This window comes from Zosterops lateralis, assembly GCF_965231275.1.
Source record: "Zosterops lateralis genome assembly, chromosome: 6".
NCBI lineage: Eukaryota > Metazoa > Chordata > Aves > Passeriformes > Zosteropidae > Zosterops > Zosterops lateralis.
Genome location: NC_139761.1, coordinates 1,244,442 through 1,259,831, shown reverse-complemented (window position 1 = coordinate 1,259,831; position 15,390 = coordinate 1,244,442). Strand labels below are relative to the sequence as shown.

Sequence of the window (15,390 nt, the reverse complement as noted above, 5' to 3'; positions counted from 1 at the left end):
ATTTGAAAAGTCTGACACATCTGAATTTATCCAGACCTGCAGCAATTCCTGCTATTTTATTGTCTGCCCTTCCAAAGGGGGGGAAAAAAAAAATTCATCCCGCACCACGTTCGTTTGGTTGGGTTAATTCAATAATATCTCTGTGGTTGGCACTTCCAGGAATGGAATAAATGGAAATTGTCCACTTTGAGGATTGGCATGGCAAGTTGAAAATATTCCTTGAAAGGTTTTATCATGATATTTTCCCTTTATTTTGCAAGCCACGTTTCCAGGGACAAATTCCCCATTTCAGGACTGAAGGCTGAACCCCCTCAGATTTTGTGCAAAGGGTTCATCAGTTTGGAGATGTTTTCCAGCACTGGCCTGCTTCCTGGATTTTAGTTTTCATGGAAAACGTGGCCTTGGAGCAGCTTTTGGAAACACAGGGGCTTCATGTAGGAAAAAAAACGAGTCCCAGTGATGACATGGTGAGAGATGGAAGTAAAAAATTTATCAGGATGTTTGATAATTCCAAGGTGTTCCTGCATTTGTCTGTGTTGGGTGCTGAGGGACTCATCCCAAGGATTTCCCTTTGGAATTTTTTTGGATTTTTCCATGTACATCGAGATGTCCTCATTGTTGAGGGCTTCATCCTAAGGATTTCCCTTTGGATTTTTTTGGATTTTTCTGCATACATCAAGATGTCCTGGGTGTTGATGGCTTCATCCTAAGGATTTCCATCTGGGTTGAGTGTTGAAGGCCCCATCCCAAGGATTTCCCTTTGGATTTTGCCAGATTTTTCCATGTACATTGAAATGTCCCAGATGTTGAAGGCCTTATCCCAGTGATTTCCATCTGTGTTGGGTGCTGAAGGCCTCATCCCATTGATTTCCTTTTGGAATTTTCCAGGTTTTTACATGCACAATGAAATGTCCCTGGTGTTAAGAACCCCATCCCAATGATTTCCTTTTGAATTTTTCCAGGTTTTTGCATTTACTAAGGTGTTGAAGACCTCATCATAAGAATTTCCCTTTGATTTTTCCAGGTTTTTACATGTACATTGAAACATCCTGGGTGTTAAGGGCCTCAAGCTATGGATTTCCATCTGTGTTGGGTGTTGAAGGCTTCATCCAAATTATGTCCCTTTGGGATTTTTCCAGGTTTTCACATGTTGAAGGTCTCATCCCAATGATTTCCCTTTGGGTTTTTCCAGGATTTTAATGTACATTGGGACACCTTAGGTGTTGAAGGCTTCATCCCAATGATTTCCCTTTGGGATTTTTCCAGATTTTCACATGAACTCACTCAGGTGTTGAAGACCTCATCCCAATGATTTCCCTTTGGGATTTTTCCAGTTTTTCACATGAACTCACTCAGGTGTTGAAGTCTTCATCCCAATGATTTCCCTTTGGGATTTTTCCAGTTTTTCACATGTACACAGACAGGTGTTGATGTCTTCATTGTAAGGGTGTCCCTTTGGATTTTTCCAAGTTTTCACATGTTAAAGGTCTCATCCCAATGATTTCCCTTTGGGTTTTTCCAGGATTTTAATGTACATTGGGACATCTCAGGTGTTGAAGGCTTCATCCCAATGATTTCCCTTTGGGATTTTTCCAAGTTTTCACATGAACTCACTCAGGTGTTGAAGTCTTCATCCTAAGGATGTCCCTTTGGGTTTTCCCAGGGTTTTAAGGTACATTGAGACATCTCAGGTGTTGAAAGCCTCATCCCAATGATTTCCCTTTGGATTTTGCCAGGTTTTTACATTTACTCAGGTGTTGAAGGCCTCATCCTAAGGATGTCTCTTTGGGTTTTCCCAGGGTTTTAATGTACATTGAGACATCTCAGGTGTTGAAAGCCTCATCCCAATTATTTCTCTTTGTGTTTTCCCAGGTTTTTACATGTACATCGAGACGTCCCGGCCGAGGCTGGAGGGGGAGAAGGCCAGACTCGTCAGCCCCGTTTTCAGCGTCGCCCCCAAAAATCCCTACGGGGCCACCAACACGGCCTATTGCTTCAGCTTCTACTATCACATGTATGGACAGCACATAGGTGAGAGAAAGCCAATTCCTTTGGGAAAAAATAGCTTGGGAAAACTCCCTCTTGTTCCAAGGAAAAGTGTGGGAAGAGTGGCAGCTCTTCTGAGAGCACCCAGGGTGTTGAGTCCAGAACATCCCTCTGGGCACCCTGGGAAGTCACAGAGCTCGGTAGAGAGGCCTGGGACCCCAAAAAGAGGGTCTGGGGTCTGTGCAGGGGGGTTTGCCTGGCACAGAGCCCAGGAGGACACAGGCTTTGAGTTTGGTCCATGAGAAAAACATCCAACACAGAGAGGAATTGCAAGTCACAAATGTGTGACCGACAGTGGTGTAGTTATCACTGTGTAGATTTTGGGATTTTGGGGTTTTTAGAATGTAGATGCAAAGGGACAAGGTGGAGATTTTAGGGCGGTGCCCTGGGTTCTTCTCCTTCTCCCTTGGCCTCCATCTCCTGCAGTGACGTGGGCACAGGGGAGTTTCAGTGGGTTGGGGCAGAGTAGAGATGACCCTGTTAGTGCAGGTGATGGACATTGGCACAGGATTGTAAACAATGGGTACGGGGTGATCTGTATAAGAGGCAGTGACCTCCCATCACAGGGCAGTCCCCTCGTGTCCAGGCTGCTGTGAACACCTTGGGGGACACAGAGAATTGTGAGATAAGAATTAATAAACAACGCGAGAAACCAAGAAAACCAAGACCTTGAGACTCCTCATCATTCTCGCACCGACCACAGAACCAGAGACAGAATCAGAGCCAAAATCCTTCAGAGGTCAGACAGAGAACCCCCTCAGACCCACACGAACCACCAGCCTTGAAATCTTGGGTGAGAGAAAACCCAAGACAGGGAGGTGCTTGAGAGCATCAAAATTGTGCCAACGTTCTGTTTTCCACTAATCAGGAATTTTTAGGAAGGAGGAATTTCCCTTTTTTAGAGCTGGGAGGGGTTTCCTGCATGAGTAGGATTTTGGACAGGGAATCCCATTGATTTTAATGGGAATTTTAGGGCCTGGAAAGGGAAAAGTTGATTTTTAACAAGGATTTTTTTTTCCTGATTCTGACACAGTGTTTTAGGCATTCCTGAGTAGAATCAGGATCGGGCAGGGAGCAGCAGCATTCCTTAGGTGTTTCCTGTGGAAAAGTCTTGGAAAAATTACTCAAAAGCTGCAGGAATATGGATTTTCAATGGATATCTGTGAGGGTTTTAGATACTCCTGAATAAATTCAGGATTGAGCAGTGAACAACAGCATTCCTCAGGTGTTTCCTCTGGAAAAGTCATGGAAAATTTATTATTTGCTCAAAAGCTGCAGGAATATGGATTTTAAAAGGATATCTGTGAGGGTTGTAGATATTCCTCAGTAAATTTAGGATCAAGCAGGGAGCAGCAGAATTTTTGAGATTTCCTTTGGAAAAGTCATGGAAAAATTGCTCAAAAGCTGCAGGAATATGGATTTTCAAAGAATATTTGTGAATGTTTTAGGTGTTCCTGATGAATTCACGATCAGGCAGGGAGCATCAGCATTCCTTAGGTGTTTCCTTTGGAAAAGTCATGGAAAATTTGCTCAAAAGTGCAAGAATATGGATTTTAAAAGGATATCTGTGAGGGTTTTAGCTATTCCTGACTAAATTCAAAGTCAGGCAGTGAACAACAACATTCCTCATTTGTTTCCTATGGAAAATTTATTATTTGCTCAAAAGCCGCAGGAATATGGATTTTCAAAGGACTATCTGTGAGGGTTTTAGATACTCCTGAGTAAATTCAGGATCAAGCAGGGAGTAGCAGCATTCCTCATATGTTTCCTTTGGAAAAATCATGGAAAATTTGCTGAAAAGCTGCAGGAATATGGATTTTAAAAGGATATCTGTGAGGGTTGTAGATATTCCTGAGTAAATTTAGGATCAAGCAGGGAGTAGCAGCATTTTTGAGATTTCCTTTGGAAAAGTCATGGCAAATTTGCTCATACACACTGCAGGAATATGAATTTTCAAAGGGTACCTGCCAGTCTATTTTTAGCCCTGGCTCTCTCAACACTCGGGTTTAATTTCTTTTTATTACATGCTAAAAAAAAAAAAAAAAAAAAAAAAAAAAAAAAAAAAAAAAAAAAAAAAAGGGGGGGAAAATATAAAAAAACCCAATTTTTGGAAGCTCTTTGAGGGTTCCTTGGTGCCCCCAGCGTGCCAAGAGGTTTTCCATGTCAAAGTGACCTGGTTTGATGTATTTTTATCTCTGTTTCAAGGGCAAATTCACCCTCCCAGAGAGTTCTGGTGCTTCCTTTGTCCGACTCCCCCTGGCCCCAGGCAGAGCTCGGATTTTAAGTGGAGCAGACAAGTGCACTCAGGTTTTATTCCCGTTGTCTCTGTGCTGCAGGAAGGTGGATGCAGCTCCAGCTTGGAATTCTCCTGGCTCTGTACTGGGGTTTTTTATTATTATTTTTATTGGAAGGAAATAAATTTTATTGGAAGGAAATAAATTTTATATTTTTTTAAAAAAAATTAAATTTTTTTTAGATTTTATTGGAAGGAAATAAATTTCAATTTTTTTAAAATGTTTAAATTTTTTTAAAAATTTTATTGGAAGGAAATAAATTTTAGTGGAAGGAAATTAATTTTTAAAAAATTTTTAAAATGTTTTAAAATTTTATTGGAAGGAAATAGTTTTTTAATTTTTTTAATTTTTAAAAATAATTTTAAATAATAAATTTAAATAATTTTAAAATAATTTTTAAAAACCAATTTTTAATTTTTTTTAAAAAAATTTAAAATTTTATTGAAAGGAAATAATATTTTTAATTTTTAATTTATTTAAAAAATAATTTTAAATACTAAATTTAAACAATTTTAAAATAATTTTTCAAAAATAATTTTTAATATTTTTTAAAATTTTTTTAAAAATTTTATTGGAAGGATATAAATTTTTTTCTCTCCACGCTGAGAGAAAAAAATATAGAAATCACAATATCTGGTCATTTTCTGGTCTTTTTTTATGGTGTATTATGATGAACAAATTACAAATGTAAAGGGTTAAAGAATTCCTGGTGAATATTTGGAGTGTAGAGTTATTTAGGATAATGTAAAGAAAACAGGTTTGTCCAAATCCAGTGGGATTTGGGGTTTTTTTCACTGGATTTCCTCTTCAGCAAGTGTCTGTCCTTAGATTTTGAGATTTTTTCTGGGATTTTCCCTTCCTTGTGGAAATCCTTGAATTTTGGCCAGGAAGGATCCGATCCCAGGTGACAGTGATGATCCATGACCACAATTCCACTGGATTTATTCCTGGAAATGTGGGCGTGAGTTCCCAAAATTCCAAATTGCTCGACATCATTTCAATCCTTTATTATTTTTTTTTTAATACAATTACCATCATTTTACCTAACGTTCAAAATCCTATTCCTTTATAGAACCCCAGAATCCCAGACCTCAGATCTATGGAAAAATGGGTGAGGAGGGGGGGTGCTGCAGGCAGAGCCCGTCCCAAACTCCAGTTCTCCTCCTGTTTTCCAGGGAGTCTGAACGTTTACCTGCGGCTGAAGGGTCAGACGGCCATAGAAAACCCCCTGTGGTCCTCGAGTGGGAATAAGGGACAGCACTGGAACCAGGCCCGGGTGAACATCAACCCCCCCACCTCATTCCAGGTAAGGCTGGAGCCTCCTCCAGGTGTTGGAACCCACAATCACAGGATGATTCTGTGCAGGGGCTTTTATTGCAGAGCTCTGGGAATCAGGGCTTGTCGTGGTTTGAAAAGCAAAACGAGTGAGAGGCTCCAAGTCAGAAATACAATTTAAGAAGAAGAAAGGTAAAAAGGTAAAATAAAATCAAATGAATGCAATAACACAAAGGAGCACTGCCAGAGTCAGAACACACCCTGAGCAGGGTGGGGGGAGCAGTCCAGGTGAGGGGCTCTTCCTGAAGCAGTGATCCCACAGAAAGGTCTGGGAGCTCTGCTCCTCTGGGAATCCAGTGGCTCAGGGCTGCTTGTCCTGTCCCAAATCCCAGATTCTCTCCAGGTGGGAATGCTTGGCTCCTCCCCCTGGGCATTGGGAGCATCTCCCAATGGGATGAGGAGTCGTGCAGTGGCTCCTTGATGGCCCATTAAACAGAGAGAGCTCCTGGAGGGAGTTCCCTGTGAGTCCTGGGCAAGGCATTGATGGGCCATGAGCAGAAGAGCCCAAAGGAGGGGCCTGGGAAAACACTGCCCCACCTGGTTCCAGCAGCTCATGGGGATGGGGATGGGATAAATACTGTGTGCACATCCTACACCACAGCCCAGGACAGGGGCACAGGGCACAGACCCAAATCTGACTCCCACATGGATTGGGGATGGATGTTTTTATACCCTTTCCTTATAGAACTCTATATATTAATTATTAAACCCACATTGTTCTGTTGTACACATTGATCTGATCCAAGCAGGAATCCTTGTAGTTTCCATCAGGCCCCCAAACATCGTTTCTCATTATTCCTAAACAATAATCCTATTCCATCCCCAAACACTCATCACAATTAACAATCCCATCACTGACCAGATGATGATGGTGCAGGTGCAGTTTGACACGATCTGGTAAAGACAAAACCCAACCTTTGTTTCCCTGGTTCCCTTTCCCAGGCCCATCCAGGCCCAACCTTTCTTTCCACCTCCCCTGACTCTATTGTACACAATTCCCACAATTTTTAGAAATATTTTAACCCTGTGCTATCACAGGATCTAGGAATTCGGGATTGATTTGGGAATATTGAACCTTTTCTTTGGGATTTCCCACCTCATGGACAGATAATCACTTCCCTTGAGCACCACAGAAATTAATAATCCTTGAGCTCAAAACACTTTCCATCTTCCCAAAGATGCTGGGAGCCATTCCAGCGGGTTTTGATTTTGGATTAGCAAGTGGAATATAAAATTCTTCCGTGGGAGAAATGACTTAGGGCCCCTGTGTTTAAAAGGTTTTTGGAAATACGTGAATTTTCTGTGGGAAAATGAATGATCTGGGAGTGCTTGATGGGAGCATGAGACAGAAGAGGTTGTGACAGGTTTTTCACAGTTTTCCTGCTGGGGTTGACAGGGAGGTGCTGATGGAGCTTTGGGGGAACTTCCCAGGCACTCTGGGAACTATTTGGAGCTGGAATATTCCCAAAAAAAGCAGCTGCTGGCGGCAGGTCCTGCTGGGGGTGAGGCTGGGAATGTCCTCATGGAACGTGGGAGTGACAAGCTGTGCCCTGAGTGCAGGGCTCCCCTCTGAGCCCTCTCTGCCACCTCCAGGGCTCCCCGGGGAGAAAATGTATTTTTGGGAAAATGTCATGGACTGGTTTGGGTTTGAAGTGACCTTGAATCCCACTCCATTCAATTCCATCCCATTCAATCCTACCCCATTCAATTCCATCCCATTCAATCCCATTCCCTTCAATCCCATTCCATTCAATCCCATCCCATTCCACCCCATTCCCTTCAATCCCATCCTATTCAATTCCATTCCCTTCAATCCCAATCCATTCAATCCCATTCCATCCAATCCCATTCCCTTCAATCTCCTTCCATTCAATCCCATTGATGCCTTGAGAAAATTGACCTGGAACAGAGACTGGACAGAGCTCAGAGAATAAAGGAGAGATTTATTAAAAGGTCTTTAAGGATCCACCTTGGGCAGGACAAGAGCCTGGCCAGGGCTACACCCAAGGTGGACCCAAAATGGACCCAAAATGGACACAAAATGGGCACAAAATGGTCACAAAATGGACCCAAAATGGACACAAAATGGTCACAAAATGGTCACAAAATGGACACAAAATGGACAAACGGTCACCAGGTCTCACACTTTTCTAAGTTTTGGTCCATTTGCACCTTGGGGTGGGATATTGGGAAGGAATTCCTGTCTGGGCTGGAATTCCCAGATTGGCTGTGGCTGCCCCTGGATCCCTGGCAGTGCCCAAGGCCAGGTTGGACATTGGGGTTGGAGTGTCAGGAATGGGGAGAAGTGGAATTGCAGAGTTCGGGAACAGTCGGAGCCCAGGCCAGGCACAGAAAATCAGAGAGGCTGAGATTTTCATTGGCAAAGTCAGGATAAATCCAAGAATTCTGAAGAGTGAAGGAGACAGAAGTGATTTAATACCTGAACATAATAAATGCCCTGGGAAAGGGGAGGAAGAGATGGATTTGAGGGTTCCAAGGGGGATTTGGAGACCTGGGAAAGGCTTTGGAAAATCAGGGAAGAATCAGACCCTTGGGCAGGGAAACACAAAGGATTTGGCAACAACAATCCAGAGGGGTGGAAGAAGCAGCAGATTCCAAAGGGAATCTCCTCTCCTTGTTTGTTTTTCACCTTTTACACTGTTGTGTTTAAAGGTTCCAGCATAAAACAAATGTAAAGCTCTGACCAAATATAACAAATAAATGTCAGAGCTCTTGGAGCCTTAAATTACTTTTTTTTTTTTTTTTTAATTTTTTTTTTTTTTATTTTAATTTTTTTAATTTAGCATCTCTTGCATCAAAGCAAATTTTATTTTCCATCGAGGAGTGTAAGTGGGAATGAATATAAAGCTCCCATTTAAATTTAAGGAGAGGGAATGGAAGCGAATCTTTGCAGTAAAACACTGCAGTGACATGGAAATTAAAACTTTTTATGGGGTAATTTACAGGGGTAAAAGATTTTATACCTTTTCAGTGGCTGTGATATAGAACAAAGCCTTTGTCATGAGGAGCTGGGAGGACTGCAGTGCTTTAAATCTCAAAAAATTGCATAAATCTACCTCAGATATTCAGTGTTTTTAAAGAATGAACACCCCAAAAATAGAGATCCCCAAAAAGAGAGGGACACTTTGGTTCTGTCACCCAGGAAATGTCAATTTTAGTTCAAGTTTGAGCAGTGGGACATGAGGATGGTCTGGATGATTTGGATCAGATTTATTGCTAATTCAGGATCTAAATATTGCAGTATCCAGATAAAAATCCCAGGATTTATCACAAAGGATTGGGATCAGCAGGTCCTGGTTGGGTCAATGCCACCCCCTGGCTGTCTGGGCTCCAGATGGGGCTCAGCCCACCCAGGTTTGGTCACTTTGCCTCCAAAAAAAAAAATCCCAAACCAGCAGGATGGGCTGGGAACATCCAGTTTTGCAGGATTCCCAAATCACAAAATTGTTGTGGAGCTGCTTTAGGATTTATCTCTGCGTTTGAAGGATCTCGGTGCCTCCACTCACCCATCCAAGTGGGAATATTCCCAATTTTCAGGGTGTAGGTGCTCCTGACAGGGGGAACGTGGAAAACCAGTTTATCCCAGTTTGTCCCAGTCTCCAGCAGCATTTTAACCCGTTTTTTTGAGGTCGATGTGCACCAAAGTCAAACCTCTCAGCTCCAAATTTTAATGGTGCCCTGAAACCCCTCCCGCACCCCACAGCTGGTGGGATTGTCCTGGGACACCCCGAGGGCCTGGCAGGGAAAGGGAGAAGGGAGAGGGGGATAAAAACCTGCCTGAAATCCTGTGGGAGAATCAGAGAATCCCAGACTGGTTTGGGATGGGAGGGATTTAAAATCAACTCATTCCACCCCTTTTATCAGACACCTTCCACTCCCCAGGCTGCTCCAAGCCCTGACCTTGGACTTTTCCAGGGATGAAAGTCCAGCCTGACCTTGGACCCTTCCAGGGATGAGGCAGAAGTTGAATCCCCCCTAAAACACTCAGGATTGGCTTTTTAGGGTCATTCCATTAAAAGCAGAGTGGCCTTTCCTGTACCCATTATTCCCCAGTTTGATGCATTTTTAACATCAGCTTTCCAAGACCATAATGGTGTTTTTTTTTTGTTTTTTTTTTTTGTTTTTTTTTTTTTTTTTTTTTTTTTTGTTTTGTTTTGTTTTGTTTTGTTTTGTTTTGTTTTTTGGGGTTTTTTTTGTGTGTTTTTTGTTTGTTTGTTTGTTTGTTTTAATATTTTTTTTTTTTTTTTTGTATTTTTGGTTGGTTGGTTGGTTGGGTTTTTTTGTGTTTTTTTTTTTGGTTTTGGTTTTGGTTTTTGGTTTTTTGGGGGGTTTGTTTTGTTTTGTTTTGTTTTGGGTTTTTTTTGGGGTGGTTTTTTTTGGTTTTTTGGGGGTTTTGTTTGTTTGTTTGTTTGGGGGGTTTTTTTGGGTTTTTTTGGATACTGATAGTGAATTCTGCACCTCCTGCCCATCCCTGGGAGCTGCAGGCTGGGATCTGCTCCGTGCCCTGATTTGTTCTGAGTGTGGAGCAGCCCCTCTCCGAGGGCCACCGAAATCTCTGCCAAATGCAGCTTTTAATTAAACGCTGCTCGTTGTGTTTGGACACAGCCCTTTAGGCTGGGAATTGTTGTCCATTGTCAGGGAAAAAATTGGACTTTCAACTCCACTGATTGGTGTCGTTCCTGCTGCCAAGGAGGAACAAGATCCAGCAAAACCCAGGGGTTGGATTTTGGGGGAGGAAATATTTTCCTCTGGAGATCCAGGCACGGTTTCCTCTTCCAGCAGTTTGGTTTCAGGCGAGGAATGTTGGAGAGAAAATTATCAACAGGGATTGAAAATCCCAGTCATCGACTCAGCAGAGGTTAAAGTTCCTGTTAAATTGGAATAAAATCTCTACTGTGTCCCTGGCTGTGATAAAACTCATCCCAGCTCCTCTGAAAAAACATTCCTAGATGGAATCAAAGCTCCTAAACCCGATAAAAACCCACATTTGGGAAAAAAATAGATCCTAGCATGGACTTTACTTCCACAATCTGGACTCAGGTACTTGAATATGTCTTAATTTGAAGAAAAGTCCTTTCTTTTTGTGCTGGTTTCAGTTTGAAAAGGGGCAGGAGAGAAGTGGGGCTGTCCCTGCCATAATTCCTGCCCCGGCAGGAGATTGGGAAGTTAAAATCCACCCAGGAGGATCCAGTTAAAATCCACCCAGGGGGATCCAGTTAAAATCCACCCAGGAGGATCCAGTTAAAATCCACCCAGGGGGATCCAGTTAAAATCCACCCAGGAGGATCCAGTTAAAATCCACCCAGGGGGATCCAGTTAAAACCCACCCAGGAGGATCCAAAGGAAAGGAATTCCCTTCCTGAGCCCTTGAGATAAAGATGACTTTGTGTTATGGATGTGCAGAGACAACCAGCCTGGATCCTGGGAGGTTTCTCCCAAGCTTTGGAATTGGAAAAGGATGCAGGGGACAGATCAAGCCCAACAAAACTTTTTTTTATTTATTCCCCTCCAATCTTCCAGACATTTTTTTATTTATCCCCCTCTTTGCTCTTGCTGGATTTTTATTTTTTTTTAATTTATCACCTTGATAATTGAAATTTATCACCTCTTGATCTTCTTTTTTTTTCCAGCTCATCTTTGAAGGGATCCGTGGCCCTGGAATCGAAGGGGACATTGCAATTGACGACGTGTCCATTGTGGAAGGAGAGTGTATGAAATCAGACCAACCGGCCAACAGTGAGTGTCCCTTCCCTTCCCCACGAATTCCTTCCTTGTCTTTCTGCTTCCCAAATGGATCCTCTCCAGCAGAACAATCCCTGCCTTGGTTCAGCTGGGAGGTGGAAAGTGGAATGTTGTCCGTGGGAGATGGGAAGATGCTGGATGGGTGTGAGGTGGAGGTGGGAGGCCAGGCTGGATTTGAGATGCTCAGGCAGATAAAGCAACATACAAACAATGTCCAAGGGGCCTCAAACAATGTGAAATCCATGGAAAATCACTGCTGGGATTCCCTATCTCACCCCTCCACCCCGTGCGTGCATTAAAACTACACAGCCAGGTGGATTCTCAACCCAGTTCCTGCTCTGTGCCGTTGGTGAGCGTTGTCCTTGTCCCCTGGTGGTGGGAGGTTCTCGGGTTTGAATCACCCGAGATTCAGGTGGTTGAGAGTCTTTTGCCCTCTGAGAGACCCCAAGAAAGAAGCAGAGTCTTCAAGGTCTTGTTTCTCAAGGTTTCTTGTGTTGTTTATTAGTTCTTATCTTAATATTTTCTCTGTGCCCAGCTGAGGTCTGGTCAGCAGCTCAGACAGGAGGTGACTCCCCCCAGATGGGGCATCACTGTTCTCTCATACAGATAATTAATTATGTGTCTCTTATTTACAATTACGTGCCAATACCCATCACCTGTGCTAAAAAGGTCGCTCCTACTCTGACCCAATCCCCTTGAGCTACTTTGTGCCCCCATCACTGCAGAAAACAGATGCCAAGGGAGAAGAAGGAGAACCCAGGGCAGTGCCCTAAATTCTCCATCTTGTCCCCATTCAGCTCCATTCTAAAAACCCAAAACTGCACCATTTTCCACCCTGTGCTGAGCTAAACTACTTTTTCTCACAACGTTGGGGTTCTCTCAATGTTGGAAGACTTTCCCAAGGACTGAAATCAAAGCCAGTGTCTTCCTGGGCTCTGTGACAGGATCTCCAACCCCCCTGGACAGGTTCCAGTCCCCCCTATCCAGGGCTCAAATTCCCTTCCTTGGGTCCCAGGCAGCCGAGGTGATTTGGAACACTGCAGCAATGCTGAGAGGGTGTGGGCACCTCTTTAATCCCATTTTTTCTCCCTTTTCTGTAGATCTACGATCAGGTGCTGTTGGGCCGTTAGCACATATACGACTCCTCCCGCTCCTCATCCTCATGTCTGTCTTAAGTCATCAGAGGTGACCTTACCCTGGCAGAGGCTACAAAAAAGATTCACCAGGCACTGGCATGAAGAAAGAGTCTTTGTAAAATGGACATTTCCAAACAAGCTACCAAAGATTCCTCCACTGACTGACTCGAAAGTTAAATAAATACGTAAATAAATAATTAAAATAAAAATAAAAATAAAAAAAATTAAAAATGAAACAGATTAAGAAAGCACTGGGGACTTGAAAAGGCATCACGGGAGTGGAACTCACTAAGAACCAAGCTTGAGACCGAGATCTGGCCTGAGTAAGGAAGAGACTTTCAGGTGCTTTTTCGTGGTCACTGATGAATTCAGCGTCACCTGGTTGGACTCTCGGCAAAGAGCTCTAGAAACCCTTGTCAAAGCACAAAGTCATGGCTGGTTTTGTTTCAAATGAATCGTTTGCTTGTTACCATGGAAACCGAATGGCCTGCCAAAAAAAACCACAAAAAAACGAGGAAGGAGAGAGAGAAAAAGCGAGAGGAAATACAAACACAGAGAGAGAGAGAGAGAAACACCTCACTGTAAACAGGGTACGTGAAGAGCTGGCGTTCATTTTCCCTTCCCGAAGGAATTTTTTTAGCGTAGAGTTAAACAAATGTTGGCCCTTTCCACTCCGGCTGTCACCTCCCTTGGAGGACAACCCCGGGATCGGAGCCGTTTGCAGACATTCCCCGTCCCATTCCTCACGGCTCTGCTTGGTGACTGTGTGCTGTCTCCTTTTTGCATGCATTCCCCATCCAGGACGTGCCACCTGGGCTCACGTTTTGTCACGAGGCTTCACTGGGAGTTTGCTCGCGGCCGCCGGAAGATCCCTCTCCCCTCCCCACCGGAGTCATCAATCAGCTCTACGGAAGTGAAGAAGAAACCAAACCACCGTCTTTTATAAATTGCCATGGAAACCAAGTGCCTTCAATGAAACAAGCCTGATTTAAAAAAAAAAAAAAAAACACAAAACAAAAAAACAAAAAGAACTCTATATATATATATAAATATATATATATTAAAAAAAATAATAAAAAAAAGATTATAATAAATGTAATAACGATGATTTCAACACGGAAGCTTTGCACCGCTAAAAAAAAAAACAAAAAGGAAAACAAAACACAAAAAAAAAAAAGGGTTGTGCAAACTCTTTTCTAAACAAACTCTGGAGCCTGGGTGCGCAGGCAAGGAGATGGAGCCGCTTCTGGAGAAGGAAGGATGGATGGATGGATGGATGGATGGATGGATGGACCTAAAGCTGCTGTGGAAAGCCTTTGGGATGAGATCCGTGTGGTGTGACCTTCCAGACAGCCATGGCCTTTCAGCTTCTTATCCATTGGGAACAGCTCCCGTCGCTGGGAGCGGCACTTCCCGTCGTCGTCGTCGTTTCAGGTTCTCCAGTGGGTCAACCAGAGGAACAAAAAGGTGGTTCAGACACACACGTTTGGTGCAGAAGGTGGTGAAATAAAGGAGGATTTTCTTACTTTTTCCCCTCTGTTGGGATGGCTCCCGACATCCGGACGCCCCGAGGGGGTTCTGCCTCTGCCCCGGAGCCAGACTCGGTGCAGAGGGCGAAAGATTATTTTGTTATTGTAGCGAAATTCAAAAAAAACAAACAAATGAACAATCAAACGAAAAAAAAAATTAAAAAAAAATTAAAAAATAATCCACTTTTACAAGGAAAAAAATAAAAAATTAAAGCTGTACAAAAATGGGTTCGAGCTACCCGAACACGTGCCGGTTTTCCACTGCATTGTAAAGTTCCCTTCCAGTTGGTTATGAAATTTGAAGACCTTTTTTCCTTAAATTATCTCAGCTTTTAACTTCATTTCAAAAAAAAAAAAAAAAAAAAAGGACTTTTGTCTAAAGAAGAGTATTATTATTATAATTATTATAATTATTATTATTATTCTGTGTTCTCTCGACACCCTAGGATTAAAAACAAAACCTGATATGCAAATAATTGGAGTACAAAACGTGAAAACAAACAAAAAAGATGAGTATAATAATTGCAAATATGGGTACAAAAAAGCACAACGAGATGCAGTAAAAACAATGACAAGGCTTGATTTTTTTTTTTTTTTTTTATTCTGTAGAGAAATGTTTGTGCAAATTCAGTAATTCCACTGAAGAGATAATTTTCCAGCTCTGTTCAATAAAGCCTCTTTCCAGGTAAGGCAGCCCCGTGGTGAGTGTGTTTGTTGAGGCCCTGGCAGGGCTTTCCTCGGTCCACTGGTGCCAACTGGAGTTATACTGGTCCATACTGGTGGTGCTCGGGGGCTGGAAATTCCCAAAATTCTCCTGGCTCCCTGGGTGTTTTTTAGGCAGTTTTGGTGTCTTTAAGTTCCCGTGCTCGGAAAATGGTGGGAGCTCCAAGTCAGGACATTTCCAGAGAATCCCAGGATGGTTTGGGTTGGAGGGGACCTTAAAGCTCGTCCCCGGAATCGTGGAATATTCTGGGTTGGAAGGGACCTGCAAGGATCTTCGAGTCCAAATCTGAACTGAATGGTCCATACCGGGATTGAACCCACAACCTTGGGGTTATAAGGACCAAGCTCTGTTTGGAAGTGGGAACTCCAAATCTGGATGGACCGTAGGGTTTGAAGGACAGTGGGAACTCCAAGTCTGGATGGACTGTGGGGTTTGGAAAACAATGGGAGCTCCAAGTCTGGACAGACTGTGGGGTTTGGAAAACAATGGGAGCTCCAAGTCTGGATGGACTGTGGGGTTTGGAAGATGATGGGAACTCCAAGTCTGGACAGACTGTGGGGTTT

At 43.0% G+C, this 15,390-nt stretch overlaps 1 protein-coding gene across 1 annotated transcript in view; it reads left to right on the top strand.

Moving 5' to 3' along the window:
• MDGA2 (MAM domain containing glycosylphosphatidylinositol anchor 2) overlaps nt 1-14,865 on the top strand; it is a 231,052-nt gene extending 216,187 nt beyond the window's left edge. The window contains exons 14-17 of the mRNA XM_083863873.1: nt 1,873-2,031; nt 5,516-5,646; nt 11,327-11,432; nt 12,539-14,865. Coding sequence (XP_083719999.1) covers nt 1,873-2,031; nt 5,516-5,646; nt 11,327-11,432; nt 12,539-12,627 — 485 coding nt within the window. The 3' untranslated portion in view covers nt 12,628-14,865. The remainder of the gene's footprint in view (nt 1-1,872; nt 2,032-5,515; nt 5,647-11,326; nt 11,433-12,538) is intronic.
• Nucleotides 14,866-15,390: the final 525 nt, after the last annotated feature.